The sequence below is a fragment of the Pan troglodytes genome, chromosome 1 (assembly GCF_028858775.2).
Source record: "Pan troglodytes isolate AG18354 chromosome 1, NHGRI_mPanTro3-v2.0_pri, whole genome shotgun sequence".
Taxonomy (NCBI): Eukaryota; Metazoa; Chordata; class Mammalia; order Primates; family Hominidae; genus Pan; species Pan troglodytes.
The window spans coordinates 101,162,712-101,181,932 of NC_072398.2; the positions used below are offsets into that span (position 1 = coordinate 101,162,712).

The 19,221-nt window shown below is 41.0% G+C and overlaps 1 protein-coding gene across 1 annotated transcript; it reads left to right on the forward strand.

Moving 5' to 3' along the window:
• The first annotated feature begins 1,780 nt into the window (after positions 1-1,780).
• On the forward strand, positions 1,781-13,017 carry LOC129138928 (uncharacterized). Its single transcript, XM_054677241.2, has 3 exons — positions 1,781-1,813; positions 9,688-11,637; positions 11,950-13,017. Exons 1-2 carry the CDS (start codon positions 1,781-1,783, stop codon positions 11,044-11,046), a joined length of 1,392 nt encoding a protein of 463 aa, XP_054533216.1. The 3' UTR covers positions 11,047-11,637; positions 11,950-13,017.
• The last annotated feature ends 6,204 nt before the right edge of the window (positions 13,018-19,221 follow it).

Here is a 19,221-nt window from a genome sequence, read left to right on the forward strand (position 1 = left end):
TAATTGGAAGATTTAATATTGTAGTACTTTACAAGTTGAACTACAGATTTCACGTAATCCCTGCAAGTATCCCAACAGACTTCTGTCTAGAAACTGACAAGCTGATTCTAAAATACACATGGGATTGTAAGGGACTCAAAATAGCCAAAATAGTCTTGATAAAAGAAAACATGTTAGGATAATTCACACCCCCGTGCTCCAAACCTTACGGCAAAGCATCAGTAATCAAGACAACACAATAGTGATGAAGGAAAAATACATAGATTGATGAAGTGAATTGAGAGTCCATATATAAAACTATGTATCTATAGTCAATGGATTCTTAAAGTGGTGCCATGTGCAATTCAATGAGGAAGAGACAGTCTTTGAACAAACTGGGTCAACAACGTACACGTGGAACGCCACTTGCAAAATAGTAAATTGGAAGCCTTACCCCCAAAGCATACAAAAATATTAACTCAAATGAATTAAAGACATACATGCAAGAGCTAGAATAAAGCATATGCGAAAATCTTCAGGATTTTGGATCTAGCAAAGAAATAGCTGTAACACCAAAAACATGAGCAACAAAATAAAAATTAGATATTTAAAATTTCTTAAAAATTAAAGACATTGGTGTTTCAAAGGACAACCAAGCAAGTCAAAAGGCAGCTCAAAAATTGTGAGAAAATATTTGAGAAACACATATCTATATGTCTGCATATATATGTATCTTGAATATAGAAAAATTGTTTTAACTCAGTAACAAAAATCCCAACTCAAAACTGATAAATGATAGGAATAGATGTATATCCCAAGAAGGTACACGAACGGTCAATAATCCCATAAAAAGATACTCAACAGCATCACTCATCAGGCAACTACAAATCAAATCCATAGTTAGATACTCTATGGCTAGAACTGGCCACTTTGGAAAATAGGTTGATGGCTTCTAAATATATTAAACATAGTATAGTCATATGACCCAGAAATATATTCCTAGGTATACCCCCAGAGTATTGGAAAGAGGTGTTCAAACGCAGATTGTGCACAAGTATTTTAACAGCAGTATTTAAAATAGCCAAAGGCTGAACACAACTCAAATGTCAATAAAAATATTATTGGATAAACAAAATGTTATATCCATGAAATTGAATGTTATACAGTTATAAAAAGAAATAAAGTACCAATACGCATATGAACCTTGATAGCATTATGCCAACTGAAAGAAGCCAGGCACAAAAGGCCACCTATTGTATGATTCTATTTAGATGAAAATAGAATAGGAAGATCTACAGAGACAGAAACCAGATTTGTGGTTGCTTAGGATTGAGTAGGGGATGAGTGCATAGGAAGTTAACAGCTAGGGAAGGTGGGGTTTCTTTTGGAAGTGATTAAAATGCTCTCAAATTCATTGTGATGATGGCTCCACTTATCTGTGTATATACTAAAAGCCATTGACTTGTAGACATTAATATGTGCACTCTACAGTATGTAAATTATATCTCAATAAATCCTTTCAAAAATACACAGAAGACCAAGGGGTTTTGGACTGTTGCACCTGGGAGGCAGTTTGAAATACTGAATAGGTCTCATCGAGAATGTGAGGTTTCAGTAAAGACTTGAGGAAGTTGAATGAGCTGATCAATGGATATATGGAAGGTTATCTTTCAAAGCCAAGAAATTAACTAGAGTCTTGATCATAAGACAGCAGCATGTTGGCATGTACAGAGGACAGTGAGGTGGCCAGGACCACTGGTAAGATCAAGGGTGAAGACATAAAAGAATTTTGGCGGTTAACATGCCGCAGATCACGATGGGCTTGCAGACCATTGTAAGAATTGTGTCTTTTAGTGTAAATGAAATGGGGAGACAAATCATTATCCCATTATCAATATTTTAACAAATTGGATCCATGAACCAAACACGATGAGATTAAATCAATTAGTAATAATATGCAAATTTGTATTAAAATTACAAGAATTCCTTGCACATTTGAGAACAGGAGAGTCATGATTTTTTATCAGCAATAATAAACTATTAATTTTAATTGTCATCAACTAATTGAGATTAATTGCAATACCTCATGCTTTAGAATGTGACTGTCAAAAGGAAAATATGATTGTAATCTTAAATTACATCTATCAATGTCTTTGATTCATAGGACTATAGACTAAGCCCCTAGTTTTCAAAGCCAACTGATGAGGCAGCGACATCTTATGCAAGTTTGCTGCTTTCTGCCACAGTGGTCCTTGGTCAGCTGGCACAAATTGTTTTACAAACACCAATAGGTCTAAAAAAAGTTTGGATCACAATGAACACAGAAACACCTTCGTCCCTTCAGAAATACCTATCAATTAGTTCCAATACAGAATGAAAAATTGACAATGGAAGTATGTTGATTGTAAAAATGCCAGATAGCTTGCATCTACATGAAAGAAAAATGCCATTTTTATTACAATAGATCATTGTTTTACATGAGTTTTGGTATAGCACAATGTTGAACCAAGGGCAAAGAGAGATGAATTAATGAAGTCTTAAGATATCAAGAATTTGAAAGAAAAGTCAGGTCATCTTTGAAGGTTAGTGACATAGCATTCATCTTCTGTTGTCACCTTTTCCGTCATTCCCTGTATGCCTGATGGACAGCTTTCACTCAAGTTCAGAGAACAGCATGCAAAGATTAGCTACCAACTAATTTTTATGAAGTGAGCTTAATTTCTAGCCAGACTGAGCTTACGTTTTAGCAGGAAGCATTTTTGGGAAATGTTTATGTTAGAGTTTGCCCTTCTTGACAAGGTGAGACATAAATGTCTACTTTATAGACATGAATTAAGATGGGAAGATATTTGGGGGAAACATTTTCTCAAATGCTAAATAACACAGGTACACAAAGGGGAAATTATACTAGATTTATTTCCCACTTGTTTTCTATGTCTCATCCAATTCTTCTTGATTCCCTCCCGTTTCTGTTTAATGTAGAAAGTGGCATTTTTATTATTTTAAGCTTCTAGCACAATGAAAGAATTTCTCTTTTTCATGAACTGCATCATAAATGAAAGGGAGGAAGAGTGTCCAATATCATATTTATTGTTCAACAAAACACTGCTCCACTGCTTAAATTCAGTTTAAAAAAGAGAATTTATTGAACATCTGACACATACAGAAAAGGCAGTAAAGACAAATGAGAAGAGGGCAGGATATTGAAGTATACAGACTTTAATGCTGAGTTTTGTATCTTAGTAAGTTACTGCACCTTACAGAGACTCAATTTCCCCTGATTTAGGAAGGCGATGCTAATGGATATTGCATAGGTGTAAGTATAAAAATGTTGTATTTAAGAGAATCCCACAAGCTTGGTATAAGGCAGAAAATAAATAGATGTGACATTAATGAGTAGTGTATTACATTTGTATGCTACCTGCAGACTAGAGGAAGCAAGAAACACAGCCACTATGCTTGATTAGCATTATATTCTAATTTGGAATATAAATAGAAAAGAGAAAAATAGAAAGCTATGCATAAATACATGCATTAAAATGAATTTTATGTGGACTCTTTCAGGAAAATGTTCCTAAGGTATTTTATATTTTTATTGTGGTAAAACACACATAACATAAAATGTACTCTGTTAACCATTTTAAGTGTACAGTTCAGTGGTACTAAATAGAGTCATAACATTGTGCAGCCATCTCTACCATCCATCTCCATAACTCGTTTCATCTTGTGAAACTGAAACTCTATACCCATTAAACAGTACTTCCCCATGTCTTCCTCCCCCCAGCTTCTGGCAATCATCATTGTACTATCTCTATGATTCTGTCCACTTTAAGTCTCTTATACAAATGGAATTATACTGTATTTGTCCTTCACTGATTAACTTATTTCACTTGGCTTAATATCCTCAAGTTTCATCCAAGTTGCAACATATGTGAGAATATTTCCCTCATGTTTAAGGCTGAATAATTTTCCATTGTATGTATATATCGTGTTTTGCTTATCCATTCATCTGTTGTTGGACACTTCAATTGCTTCTACGTTTTAGCTATTGCCAATAATGCTGCAGCAAACATGGATGTGCAAATATTTTTTCAAGACTCTGCTTTCAATTCTTTTGCTATCTTGAGATGTGGGGCTGCCGAGTCATAAGGCAATACCATTTTGATGTTTTGAGGAACTACCATACTCTTTTCCACAGCAAACATAGGGTTTGTCATTCCCTCCAATATTGCAAAAGAATCGCCACATCCTTCCCTGTGGATTTTATTCACAAGTCCTGTGGATCTCTCTACATCCCGGCCACCATGTGTTATTTCCTGTTTATATATATGACATCAAAGTTGCAGGAAGTAATGAACTAAATTGGAAGGATAAACATGTAGAAAAATAGAGGTAAATACTGACTACATAAAACCATAAGAATAAGAATTTTGGATGATCTATTATATATCTATTTATCTAACATCTATCTGTTCCTCCATCTGTAATTAAAATATATTACAGTTAGAGAACAGAGAAAAAAGTAGGAATACATGAATTTAAATTTTATTTCTTCTTAGATTGTCTCACAGCATCATTATATGACAGAAAATTTATAGGTCAGTATCTGTTAACTATAAATGTAACATTTTTAAAGTATTCAAATACACTGAATTACAGCATGAATAACATATTACAATCCATTCAAGTTTATTTTATTCCAGGAACACAAAAATACAAATTTCATTTGCAATTCAAGAAAAACAGAAATCGATACATATGATTGATGTATATACACATTTAATGTATTTTTAAATATACATTTTTAAAAAATAAAATTTTTCTAGGACAACTACTTAAAGTATCACTGAAAATAGTGTTATTAGATAATACCTTCCTAATAACTCTGGTATTACATAAGAAAAGAAAATTAAAATTTCAGATAAGCTGAGAAACTAAAAATTTTAAAAATATTATTCTGTTCTCCATATGTTCATATTTAATATTATTTCTTGTTTTCATTCTTCTTCAGTGTTGCTCTACTAAAATATAACATACAATAGTTACTTTTGATTTCTGTTCTTATTACTCAAAATTGTATACATTTTCTCATGCTCTTAATTTAGCTATGCTACTTGTCTTTACTCCTGGAATTTTCACATTTGTGTTCACTCTCTTTCGAGTTCCCATAGTATCAAATAAGCTTCTTGCCCTCTTTCTGATTTGAAGGTTCATCTTCTCATAATTATTTTGTCCACTCAGTTTCTTTTCATTCTCAGTTAAGTGCCTCTCACCTGGCTTCTTTTCATTTGTAAGGTTTCCTTTCATCTTAAGCCAGTCTTTTATTTATATTTTGATTATGTTTTTTGGAGGACACGCTTCCCTGAATTTTAAGGAAGAGTCCAAAAGGTTTGTTCAAGTTTTTACCTGATACATTGGATTAAATTATCTAATGTACACACTCTTAATTTAAGTCTAGGGGCGACTGTCTACTCTCGATTTTGTATAGTATTATTTTTCTTAACATCCAAGTCCATCTTCATCTATTTGTATATGATCAATAAAAATATATTTGTCCAGAACCCTGCTTTGGTGGAGTTACTTCTTTCTAAGGAGGAGAGGTAGCAGTTGAGACATGAGCTGGGTTCTGGGTCAGTTTAGAGGGCTGGGCGACATTCCTCCTTTTGGTCTGTATGACTGAATGAATGCGGTTCTTGCTGTCTCGCTCCTCTCCTTAACACATTGAGCCATTGCAGCAGATAAGAAGGAATAATCCTGATCTGCCATTCAGGTGGAACACTTGTTCTCTCCAACCACATCCATAGGTTGTACTCACACTCGGCCAGAAGGTATCCTGTCAATGATATGGAGATGTATCTAGCTATCTAGATAGATATCTACTTTGGTTTATGCTCTCTGGTTGCCCGTAAATTATCTCCTTAAAGTGAATATCAAAAGAGAGCTTAGTGATGGCAGTGTTATAAAATCCTCAAAATGCAGTACCCACACCCAGAGGAATTTGTAGATTCTGGGATTCTAATTCAGATACCAAACTATATAAAAGGGGCATTGGTCATTGAGGGTTGCTAGGCTCTTTGTGGAGCATATTTGCTCTTTTCATGACTTTGAAATTATTTTAAAAATCTAACCTTTTTCTCGGTGTGCTGCAAGATGATTTGATTTTAATGCACAAGCACTAATTCTCCCCTAAGATTTGTACAATATATTTGCTCTGACAAGCCATAGCCAGCAACTCACTTCACAGCAATTTATAGCATTTCCACGACAATTTGAATTATTTTTAACTAGACTCTCTTTGCCTTAATAAAAATATGAAGAAGCAATATACTTGTTCTAGTTAGGTTCAAAAGTTGGCAGTCTCTCTCCTGGAAAGAATAATAAAACTTTTCAGCAGCCTAATATGCATCTATAGACACACACACATGCAAGCACTATTCATAATATTTAAAGCACATTCTGTTCTATGACTTCATTTGTCTAGCACAAAATAAAACGATCTCAGTATATGTCAAGTACCAATTTTTTCGTATGGCCAATTATAGGTATTTTATTTTTTAAAGATTAGAGTGTTCTTGAAGCTCTTTCTATTTCTTTGTCAATGAACTAAACATTGGCAAATATGTAGGGTTTCCCACATAAGAACATTATTAACATCAAAATAGAAAGCTGGTGGTAGAAATAATGATTGGGAACACAGAGTCTCTACTCAGCGTTCTACTTCTGCCATACCATAACTTTGTGATCTCATGAAATATCTCTCCATGTTCTCATCCCTATGTATAGTTCTGTCATTTTTCAATAAGAGCTTTTTGCTTAATTATGAAGTACTAGTTACTATAACCATTATTTTGAGCTTCATGTAAATCAAGAACACATGGATTCCACTTGCAAAACATTGAAAATGTAATTAGGGTTGGGGGCACAAAGCAACATTTTAAAATGTGTAAAGACAATGAGTAAGCAACAAAGTGTCCAATTTTTTAGGCGAAAGTTGCATACATCAGGAAAAGGCAGGATTAAGTAACAGAGAATTTGAATGATAACTGGCCAATTGGTGTCCTTTACAATTGCAAGTCATACAAATGAAGTTTGCTTTTTTAAAGAGAAAAGGAGTTAGTTAGAATGGGTCAACCTATTGGGGAAGCAATGTAGTTAGAGACAATGCCCAAAACCATGTGAGCAAATGCTCTGTAGAGCGCACCCCTGCAATGCTGCCATTGTGAGACCAAGTCTCTCCTTGTCTTGGTACTGAGCCCTCCATTCTGCCTCCATCATTGCCACTGTAGCTGCCACAAAATGATCCCTCAACCACCGTTGCCCAGGAACAAAGAAAGATTTCTGTCCTTCTGCGCTCTCAGATCAATTTCCAACATCAGGTGAGACTTTGATGGGCACTATTCAGTTCCCATATCCCTGAAATAGATGCAGTAAAAACATAGAAACTGCCTATGTGTTTCCCAATAAGACACATATGGAAGCCTGTTTTCCCACAACAGGAAGGGGTTTCCACGATGGGTGTTCAAAGGAACAATATTCCCTGTAAACCATACTTTGCCCATATGAAGAAGAGCAATAAAGATTATTTAGTAAATAGACATGGAAACTCATCCAGGGTTGGCTGATGAGAAGCTGGTTAGCAAGGGGGTCTGCCTTCAGTTAGGACAGGCCTGTGCTTCCCACGGGTTCTCTCCACAGCAGGAGGGATGCAAACTTCCCTTTCCTCCCCTGCACCTACCCTCAAATGGCCCAGAGGTCTTCAGGTGCTAGAATTTCTCAATTAATGCTGCACAAAATAACAGACAGCCTTGACTGTCACTGTCTGTTCTCATGAAGCTAGTCTCTGCTTACTACATAAAACAGAAGAGTAAGAACAAGCGAGTTAAACACTACCCTAGCTCAAACAAGTTTCTCTCTGTAGGATGCCAAGAACCTGGGAACCAGTGCATCTGCTGCTTTCCCTTCTCGGATTCTAGCCCAGACAAAAGAGGCAAGGGGCATTTCTTCAGAGGCCTTGAGCTTCACTACACAATGCCCCAGGCTCTACATGCACCCTCTTTATATATTTCTACCTTGAAAAACAATTTTTATATAATATTAATAATATATATTTTTATATAAGGAACACATATGTTTATTTTATAGATAGATATAGATATACATAGATAAAGATCTCTAGTCTGCCTTTTTTAAGGCTGGGCTGATTGCGGTGCCCCAAAACTATAATCCCAGCACTTTGGGAGGCCAAGGTGGCCAGATCTCTTGAGTCCAGGAGATGGAGATCAGCCAGGGCAACATGGTGAAACCCCATCTTTACAAAAATTAGCTAGTATGGTGTCATGCACTTGCAGTCCCTGCTACTCAGGAGACTGAGGTGGGAGAATCGCTTGAGCACAGTATGTGAAGGCTTCAGTGAGGTCTGATCACATGACTGCACTCCATCTTGGGTGACAAAGTGAGACCCTCTCTCAAAATAAAATAAAATAAAAAGGCTACCACCATACTCACAGATAAGTGTGTCAGGTATATTTGCAGCTATCTTTCCTATATTCTATTTGGTAAAAAAAAAAAAAAAAAATGCAAGGAACTCTTCTCATTCTAGATTTTTGTATTAATTAGACATTTGAAGTTTATAGCAGAAGAGCTATAATCATGTTTGGTATGTGTACTCTATACACCAGATAGTGCAAACATATATCAATGCTTTTTAAAAGTATATAAGGTTATTAGAAATATTTTAAACTACCTATAGGTATATATGTATCTAATTGAACTATCAAATGCAAGTAAGATCATTTCCTTAGCGTGTGAAATGCACTCAATTTATTAAAATATTTTCTAATGTCTATAATAATATTTCTTAATTAGCTAACATAAGAGGAGTTTTAAGACATTTATTTATGTGTACTTACTAGATTCAAACTCGATTCCACTATTTTCAGAAATCATGCTCCGAGACAAGTCCTTTTTTTATCTAACTATGTTTCTACCAATATTAAAAGACAGATACGGCAATTTTGCTAATCATGCTGTTCCAAACCTCTCCATCCTATTTTTTGGTTTGTTTTATTAGTCATTCAGAGACTTACTTATATTCAAATTTCTCTCTAGGTTTAACATTTCTGTATGTCTTCTTGTGTTTTTGTCTATTTTTGCTGTATATAATTTAAGACATTTATTGACATATATCATACATGCAGAAAAGTACAATGATTAAATATGGATAGCTTCATTAATGAAACACATGTATTTGCTTATAACCATGTATGAAAATAGAACATTACTAAAAATAGAGATACTTCTCCTGCCCCTTTCCAAACACTAACCCTCATCCTCAATAGTAACAGAATTTTTTTTATCATAGAGTAATTTGGTCTATTTTCAAATTTTTATTAAATAAATCAGAGTATCTACTCTAAGTCTATGTTTCTTTCACTGTTGTTATTTTGCTTATAGTATTTATCTGCTAATGGACATGGTAGATTAAAGACGGCTACATACACATTTTTTAATTAATAGATTTTTTGAGCACTTTGTGGCTCATGCCTCTAATCCCACCACTTTGGGAGGCTGAGGTGCGTGGATCATGAGGTCAGGAGATCGAGACCATCCTGGCCAACGTGGTAAAACCCCTTCTCTACTAAAATACAACAAATTAGCTGATAGATAACATCAAGATAACATCTGGGTTCTTAGCTGCACTGAGTCAAGCCTACTTACATCTTTGTCTTCCTCTGCACTTTTCCTTCCACATCACACTCCAGGAATGCCAAGCTGTGCTGGCCTTCTACCCCATTTCCACTATTTTGCCCCGCCGACGCGGCTTTTTGCCGCCGTGGATTTTTGACCCCGCCGCTGCGGGTTTTTGCGGCTTTATGCCCCCGCCGCCGTTGCTTTCTGCCCCCGCTGCCGCGGCTTTCTGCCCCCGGCCTCGCGGAATTTAGCCCCTGCCGCGGCGGCTTTTTGGGGCTCTTTACCCTGGCCGCAGCGGATTTTTCCCTCGCCGCCGCCACGGCTTTTTGCCCCCGCCGCGGCTTTTTGCCGACGCAGCTTTTTGCGTCTTTCTCCCCCCGCTGCCGCGGCTTTTTGCCCCTGAAGCCACGGCTTTTTGCGCTCGCCGCCGCGGCTTTTTGCGACTTTTTTCCCCCTGCTGCCGCAGCTTTTTGCTCCCGCCACCGTGAATTTTTCCGCCGCGGCTTTTCATGGCTTTTGGCCCCCAGCGCCGCGTCTTTTTACTGCTTTTCGGCCCCGCCGCCGCAGGTTTTTCCCGCCGCGGCTTCTTGCCCTGCCGCCGTGGCTTCTTGCCCTGCCGCCCCGGCTTTTTGCGGCTTTTTGCCGCCGCGGCTTTTGGCCCCCGCCACCGCGGCTTTTTACGCTTTTTTCCCCCGCCGCCGCAGGTTTTTCCTGCCGTGGCTTCTTGCCCCCACTGCCCGGGCTTTTTGCGGCTTTTTGCCCCTGCCACCACAGCTTTTTACCCCCGCCGCCGCGGCTCCTTGCCCCCTACGCGGCTTCCTGCCCCCGCCGCCGCGGCTTTTTATCACCCCAGCAGCTTTTTGCCCCCGCCGCCACGGGTTTTCGCCCCTGCCGCCGAGAGTTTTTGCGGCTTCATGTCCCCGCCGTCATGGCTTTTTGCCGCCCCTGCTTTTTGCCCCCTCCGCCGCGGCTTTTTGCGGCTTTTGGCACCAGACGCCGCGGCCTTTTGAGGCTTTTTGCCCCCGCCGCCGCGGCTTTTTGCAGCCGCCACACCGTTTTGCCCCCGCCGCGCCTTTTTGCCCACGCCGCCGCATCTTTTTGCCGCCGCATCTTTTTGCCGCCGCGGCTTCTTACCCCGCCACCGCGGCTTTTTGCCCCTGCCGTCGCGGCTTTCTGCCCCCGACGCTGGGGCTTTTTACGGCTTTTTGCCCCCGTCACCGCAGCTTTTTGCCCCCGCCGCCGCGGCTTTTTGCCCCCGCCACAGCAGCTTTTTGTCGCCGCGGCTGTTTGCCTTGGCTGCCGTGGCTTGTTGTCCCCGCCGCCGTGGCTTGTTGCCCCGTCGCCCCGGCTTTTTCCCTCACCGCCCGGGCTTTTTGACCCCACCGTTGCGGCTTTTTGCGCCCGCTGCCGCGGCTTTTTGCGGCTTTTTGCCCGCGCCGCCGCGGCTTTTTGCTCCAATCACCGCGGCTTTTTACCCGCTGCCGCGGCTTTTTGCCGACACGGCTTTTTACTCCCGCCGCCACAGGTTTTTACCGCTGCGGCTTTTTCACCCCGCCGTCGCGGGTTTTTGCCCCCACCGCCGCGGGTCTGAGGGCGGGATCGGCAGACTCGGCTGCCAGATCTACCGGCGTCCTGGATAAGGCAGCACCGAGGGTCACTCCTGGTCCAGCTCTCCCGGTTCGGGGGTTCCTTGCCTAGACACCCGCGCCCCAGGCTCTGTTCCTGGGCTGCTGCAGCCTGCATAGAGCGGCGCTGCGCTCGGCCCTGATGGGAGAGAAGAAGGAGAGCGGTGGCGGGGGTGACGTGGCTATCGCGGAGGGAGGTGCAGGGGCCGCAGCCAGCCGGGTGCTGCAGCAGTGCGGGCAGCTCCAGAAGCTCATCGGCATCTCCGTTGGCAGCCTGCGCGTGCTGCGCACCAAGTGCGCTGTGTCCAAGGACCTCACCCAGCAGGAGATACGGACCGTGCAGGTAAGGGGGTCGGGGACCAGGGCTGGGCTCCAGCACCGGACTGGACATCTCCCTCGGGGCCCCAGTTAACTCCTGGCTGAGTTGCATCCTTGAGCCCGCGTCGCCCCCTTGGAGGCTTCTCCTCCCTCCTGCACTTGCTGATGCGGCAGCCAGAGGACCCGGGACCAGCCCTCACCTTGGGCAGGATTTGTGGGGTGGGTGCGTGTTGGGAACTGTGATGGAGGCTCAAGGGGCCCGTCGGTGGGGTGGGCTGCGCATGGACATCCCCTTACGCCCCGAATTTCCATCTGATGCAGCCTTCTCATCTTGTAGGTGAGGAAACCGAAGACCTGAGGGAGAAATGACTTGCCAGGAACCCCTGTTAAGGAAAATTAACAAAGTGTGGTTATCAAAGGAGAACTGAGTTCGGATTCAGACCTGGAGTCCCACACCCTTGGTTAAGACATTATACCACCTTGAGTCTGGCCTGTTGACTGAGGGTGAGCCACTCCATCCTCGTCTGATTGTGGGGTCTTGACCTCAAGTGGTTTCCTTCAGGAAGAAGCAAATGGGTTTGCTTTCCTACCTCTGTCCAGTACCTTAGGGACCCTGAGAACTGGAGAGATTCTTGGAGAGCCATCTGGTGTATGTCATGGGTGGGCCTTGTTTGAAAGTCAGTCTGCCCAGTGGGCTGGCTCAGCCCGAATGAACTGTCTTGAATCTTTGGAGATGTCTGTGTACTTTTAAGGGTTTCTCATCCTTGCACCAAAAGATCCCCTGGAAATTAGGTGGGAAAACCTTAATTTTTGTGGAGCCTTGTATTTGTCTTAAAAGTTCATGCACATAGCCAGGTGTGGTGGCTCACGCCTGTTATCCTGTCCTGGATCCCTTGAGTCAAGGAGTTTGAGACCAACCTGGACAATATAATGAGACCACATCTCTACAAAAAATAAAATATTAGCCAGGAGTGGTGTGCACTACTGTGGCTGAGGTGGGAGGAGCACTTGAGCCTGCACTGAGCTGTGATCTCACCAGTGTGTTCCAGCCTGGGCCACAGAGCAACACCTTGACTCAAAAAAAAAAAAAAAAAAAAAAAACCAACAAGAAAAATTCTTGAAGATTTTGCATTCTGTCCCACTATCCATTGGTTTTCATGTCAAGATAATGTCAGAAATTCTTTACAATTGCTTCCAGAAGGAGTAGCCTTTTGATCTAGTGCACAGGTGTCCAGTCTTTTGGCTTCTCAGGGCCACATTGGAAGAAGAATGCTCCTGGGCCACAGATAAAATACACTACTGCTAATGATAGCTGATGAGCTTAAAAAAAAAAAAAAAGGTTTGTGCATAATTTTCATGATACCCACCACCACAGATAGGCGGAAAAGTCCTTGTAGTCAAAGGGTTGGACACGGCTGATCTAGTGTCTTGTCGTCAGTTTTGGCTTTCTCCCTGATTCCAGAATGCAGGTAGAGATGTAGAGACATGCTTTCAGGACAGCTGTTGAGATTAAAAAATTCTTGTCATTTATTCCCAAGGACAGCTGTTTGCCATTTGCATTGAAAAAGTCTCCATTTCAAACTGCTGTCACATATAAAATCTATTTACATGTATATATTTTTCTGTTGTCTTGGCCTTTGTGGGCAGTAGTGTGTTTTAACCGAGAAAACTATCCTTCCAAATAATGAAGCCGAAGTCAGCCTACCTGCTTGCCATTTTTCTTCCCCTTCCATTTTTCTAACCTCAGGATAATTGTAAGAATGAATTAAGATTTGTCTCTAAGGCCGGGCACAAGGTCTCAGACCTGTAATCTCAGCACTTTGGGAGGCAGAGATGGATGCCTCAGGAGTTGAAGACCAACCTGGGCAACATACTGAGACTCCGTCTTGTATAATTAAATTAAAATTTAAAAAAAGGAGAGAAAAGGACCTGTGTTTAAAATTCTAAAACAGGAGGGAAGGTGTAATGCAAAGTGTGGACTATGCTAGCTATGATTGGGAAAAATAATTTTTCATACAGCATTATCTGTTGACTTGTATTAGCAGCATACTGGTCATAAGCGTTTTGCTTTCCTCAAATATGATGAGGTAAGCTACTTTAAAGTGTGGTGGGGCTTTCTTCTGCATGGCTCCTGGAGGTGTTGAGTCCCAATTTAGCCAATTAATTTGGGTTTAGTTTTGATATGGGTAAGGGAGACCGGCTTCATTCATGATGCACACACAGTTTTGCCAGTAAGGAAAAAAAAAAAAGCAACCTGAATGTTCCTACTCATTAGATGCTATCTGGAGAGCTCCTACCTCACCGCCACAAAGGCCCTGGCCCTTAAAAAGACTCAGTGCAGCCTTTCTGCATCTCATACTGTATTCTGCAAGATGCTCCTGGGAAAGAAAGTTGTGCTGCATCAGCCATCTCCCTCCTGAATATCCCTGTGGATGAGGATTTTTGTTTTAAAGGTTCTCAGAAGTCCTGCAACAACAGTTCTCAAACTTATTTGTCCAGGGGATCTTTTCTTCCACTGAACATAGTTGGGGAGAAACGGCATTAAGCCTTGAGCAGAGAAAGAGACAAGAAACTGTTGGCTCACTTACAACCAAATGTTGTGTTTATGTTTTAGGTTTTTATGAAACTGATTTGCTGTTTGAGGTTCTGAATCAAATTGGGTGGTTCAAGAGAGGCTGGTATCCCTGTAGACTTAGCCAGCCATGAGAGGTTGAGTTTTGTTGAAGGAGGTGTTTTACAAAGGGAAATAGGGTGTTTCCTGGGCATCACATTAGCACTTAAATACATGTATCACTGAAATGAAATGAAATGATGAAATGATGACATGAAATGAAATGAAATGATGAAACGAAATGATGAAATGATGAGATGAAATGAAATGAAATGAAATGATAAAATGATGAAATGATGAGATGAAATGAAATGGTGAAATGATGAGATGAAATGAAATGCTGAAATGATGAAACGGAATGATGAAATGACATGATGAAATGAAATGGTGCAATGAAATGAAATACTGAAATGAAATGATGAAGTGAAATGGTGAAATGAAATGAAATGATGAAATGATTAAATGAAGAAATGGTATGAAATGATAAAATAAAATGATGAAAAGAAGTGAAATGATGAAATGATGAAATAATGAAATGAGGGGTGGAGCCAAGATGGCCTAATAGGGACAGCTCCGGTCTACAGCTCCCAGCATGAGCGACGCAGAAGACAGGTGATTTCTGCATTTCCATCTGAGGTACCGGGTTCATCTCACTAAGGGAGTGCCAAACAGTGGGTGCAGGACAGTGGGTGCAGCCCCACCGTGTGGGAGCCGAAGCAGGGTGAGGCATTGCCTCACTCAGGAAGCACAAGGGGTCAGGAAGTTCCCTTTCCTAGTCAAAGAATGGGGTGACAGACGGCACCTGGAAAATCGGGTCACTCTCACCCTAATACTGCACTTTTCCAACAGGCTTGGAAAATGGCACACCAGGAGATTTTGTCCCGCACCTGGCTCAGAGGGTCTTATGCCAATGGAGTCTTGCTGATTGCGAGCACAGCACTCTGAGATCAAACTTCAAGGTGGCAGGGAGGCTGGGGGAGTGGGGCCCACCATTGCCCTGGCTTTCTTAGGTAAACAAAGCAGCCAGGCAGCTGGAACTGGGTGGAACCCACAACAGCTCCAGGAGGCCTGCCTGCCTCAGTAGGCTCCACCTTTGGGGGCAGGGCATAGACACACAAAAAGTCAGCAGTAACCTCTGTAGACTTAAATGTCCCTGTCTGACAGCTTTGAAGAGAGTAGTGGTTCTCCCAGCATGCAACTGGAGATCTGAGACTGGGCAGACTGCCTCCTAAAGTGGGTCACTGAACCCCGAGCAGCCTAACTGGGGGGCACCCCCGAGTAGGGACAGACTGACACCTCACTCGGCCGGGTAGTCCTCAGAGACCAAACTTCCAGAGAAATGATCAGACAGCTGAATTTGTGGTTCACAAAAATCTGCTGTTCTGTAGCCACCGCTGCTGATACCCAGGCAAACAGGGTCTGGTGTGGACCTCTAGTAAACTCCAACAGACCTGCAGCTGAGGGTCCTGTCTGTTAGAAGGAAAACTAACAAACAGAAAGGACACCCACACCAAAAACCCATCTGTACATCACCATCATCAAAGACCAAAAGTTGATAAAACCACAAAGATGGGGAGAAAACAGAGCAGAAAAACTGGAAACTCTAAAAAGCAGAGTGTCTCTCCTTCTCCAAAGGAATGCAGTTCCTCACCAGCAACGGAACAAAACTGGACAGAGAATAACTTTGAAGATTTGAGAGAAGAAGGCTTCAGATGATCAAACTACTGTGAGCTACAGGAGGAAATTCAAACCAATAGCAAAGAAGTTAAAAACTTTGAAAAACAATTAGACGAATGTATAACTGGAATAACCAATGCAGAGAAATGCTTAAAGGATCTGATGGAGCTGAAAGCCAAGTTTCGAGAACTACATGAAGGAGGCAGAAGCCTCAGGAGCCGATGCAATCAACTGGAAGAAAGGGTATCAGTGATGGAAGATGAAATGAATGAAACGGAGGGAGAAGGGAAGTTTAGAGAAAAAAGAATAAAAAGAAATGAACAAGGCCTCCAGGAATCATGGGACTCTGTGAAAAGACCAAACCTACGTCTGATTGGTGTACCTGAAAGTGACGGGGAAAATGGAACTAAGTTGGAAAACACTCTGCAAGATATTATCCAGGAGGACTTCCACAATCTAGCAAGGCAGGCCAACATTCAGATTCAGGAAATACAGAGAATGCCACAAAGATACTCCTCAAGAAGAGAAACTCCAAGACACATAATTGTCAAATTCACCAAAGTTGAAATGAAGGAAAAAATGTTAAGGGCAGCCAGAGAGAAAGGTCGGGTTACCCACAAAGGGAAGCCCATCAGACTAACAGCTGATCTCTCAGCAGAAACTCTTCAAGCCAGAAGAGAGTGGGGGCCAATATTCAACATTCTTAAAGAAAATAATTTTCAACCCAGAATTTCATATCCAGCCAAACTAAGCTTCATAAGTGAAGGAGAGATAAAATCCTTTACAGACAAGCAAATGCTGAGAGATTTGCTTGCCCTAAAAGAGCTCCTGAAGGAAGCACTAAACATGGAAAGGAACAACTGGTACCAGCCACTGCAAAAACATGCCAAATTGTAAAGACCATTGAGACTAGGAAGAAATTGCATCAACTAATGAGCAAAATAAACAGCTAACATCATAATGACAGGATCAAATTCACACATAACAATATTAACTTTAAATGTAAATGGACTAAATGCTCCAATTAAAAGACACAGACTGGCAAATTGGATAAGGAGACAAGACCCATCAGTGTGCTGTATTCAGGAAACCCATCTCACATGGAGAGACACATATAGACTCAAAATAAAGGGATGGAGGAAGGTCTACCAAGCAAATGGAAAACAAAAAAAGGCAGGGGTTGCAATCCTAGTCTGTGATAAAATAGACTTTAAACCAACAAAGATCAAAAGAGACAAAGAAGGCCTTTACATAATGGTAAAGGGATCAATTCAACAAGAAGAGCTAACTATCCTAAATATATGTGCACCCAATACAGTAGCACCCAGATTCATAAAGCAAGTCCTGAGTGACCTACAAAGAGACTTAGACTCCCCCACAATCATAATGGGAGATTTTAACACGCCACTGTCAACATTAGAAAGATCAACGAGACAGAAAGTTAGCAAGAACACCCAGGAATTGAACTCAGCTCTGCACCAAGCACACCTAATAGACATCTGCAGAACTCTCCACCCCAAATCAACAGAATATATATATTTTTTTAGCACCACACCACACCCATTCCAAACTTGATCACATAGTTGGAAGTAAAGCTCTCCTCAGCAAATGTAAAAGAACAGAAATTATAACAAACTGTCTCTGAGACCACAGTGCAATCAAACTAGAACTCAGGATTAAGAAACTCACTGAAAACCACTCAATTACATGGAAAATGAACAACCTGCTCTGGAATGACCACTGGGTACATAACAAAATGAAGGCAGAAATAAAGATGTTCTTTGAAACCAATGAGAACAAAGACAAAACATACCAGAATCTCTGGGACACACTCAAAGCAGTGTGTAGAGGGAAATTTATAGCACTAAATGCCCACAAGAGAAAGAAGGAAAGATCTAAAATTGACACCCTAACATCACAATTAAAAGAACTTGAAAAGCAAGAGCAAACACATTCAAAAGCTAGCAGAAGGCAAGAAATAACTAAAATCAGAGCAGAACTGAAGGAAATAGAGACACAAAAAACCCTTCAAAAAATTAATGAATACAGCAGCTGGTTTTTTGAAAAGATCAACAAAATTGATAGACCACTAGCAAGACTAATAAAGAAGAAAAGAGAGAAGAATCAAATAGATGCAACAAAAAATGATAAAGGGGTTATCACCACCGATCCCACAGAAATACAATCTACCATCACAGAAAACTACAAATACCTCTATGCAAATAAACTAGAAAATCTAAAAGAAATGGATAAATTCCTCGACACATACACTCTCCCAAGACTAAACCACGAAGAAATTGAATCTCTGAATAGACCAATAACAGGCTCTGAAATTGTTGCAATAATCAATAGCTTACCAACCAAAAAGAGTCCAGGACCAGATGGATTCAGAGCAGAATTCTATCAGAGGTACAAGGAGGAACTGACACCATTCCTTCTGAAACTATTCCAATCAATAGAAAAAGAGGGATTCCTCTCTAACTAATTTTATGAGGCCAGCATCATCCTGATACCAAAGCTGGGCAGAGACACAACAAAAAAAGAGAATTTTAGACCAGTATCCTTCATGAACATTGATGCAAAAATCCTCAATGATATACTGGCAAACTGAATCCAGCAGCACATCAAAAAGCTTATCCACCATGATCAAGTTGGCTTCATCCCTGGGGTGCAAGGCTGGTTCAACATATTCAAATCAATAAACATAAACCAGCATATAAACCTAACCAAGGACAAAAACCACATGATTACCTCAATACATGAAGAAAAGGCCTTTGACAAAATTCAACAGCACTTCATGCTAAAAATTCTCAATAAATTAGGTATTGATGGGACGTATCTCAAAATAATAAGAGCTATCTATGACAAACCCACAGCCAATATCATACTGAATGGGCACAAACTGGAAGCATTCCTTTTGAAAACTGGCACACGAAAGGGATGTCCTCTCTCACCACTTCTATTCAACATAGTGTTGGAAGTTCTGGCCAGGGCAATCAGGCAGGAGAAGGAAACAACTGGGAAAAGAGGAAGTCAAATCATCCCCGTTTGCAGATGACATGGTTGTATATCTAGAAAACCCCACTGTCTCAGCCCAAAATCTCCTTAAGCTGATAAGCAACTTCAGCAAAGTCTCAGGATACAAAACCAATGTACAAAAATCACAAGCATTCTTGTACACCAAAAACAGACAGAGTGCCCAATCATGAGGGAACTGCCATTCACAATTGCTTCAAAGAGAATAAAATACCTAGGAGCCCAAATTACAAGGGACATGAAGGACATCTTCAAGGAGAACTGCAAAACACTGCTCAATGAAAT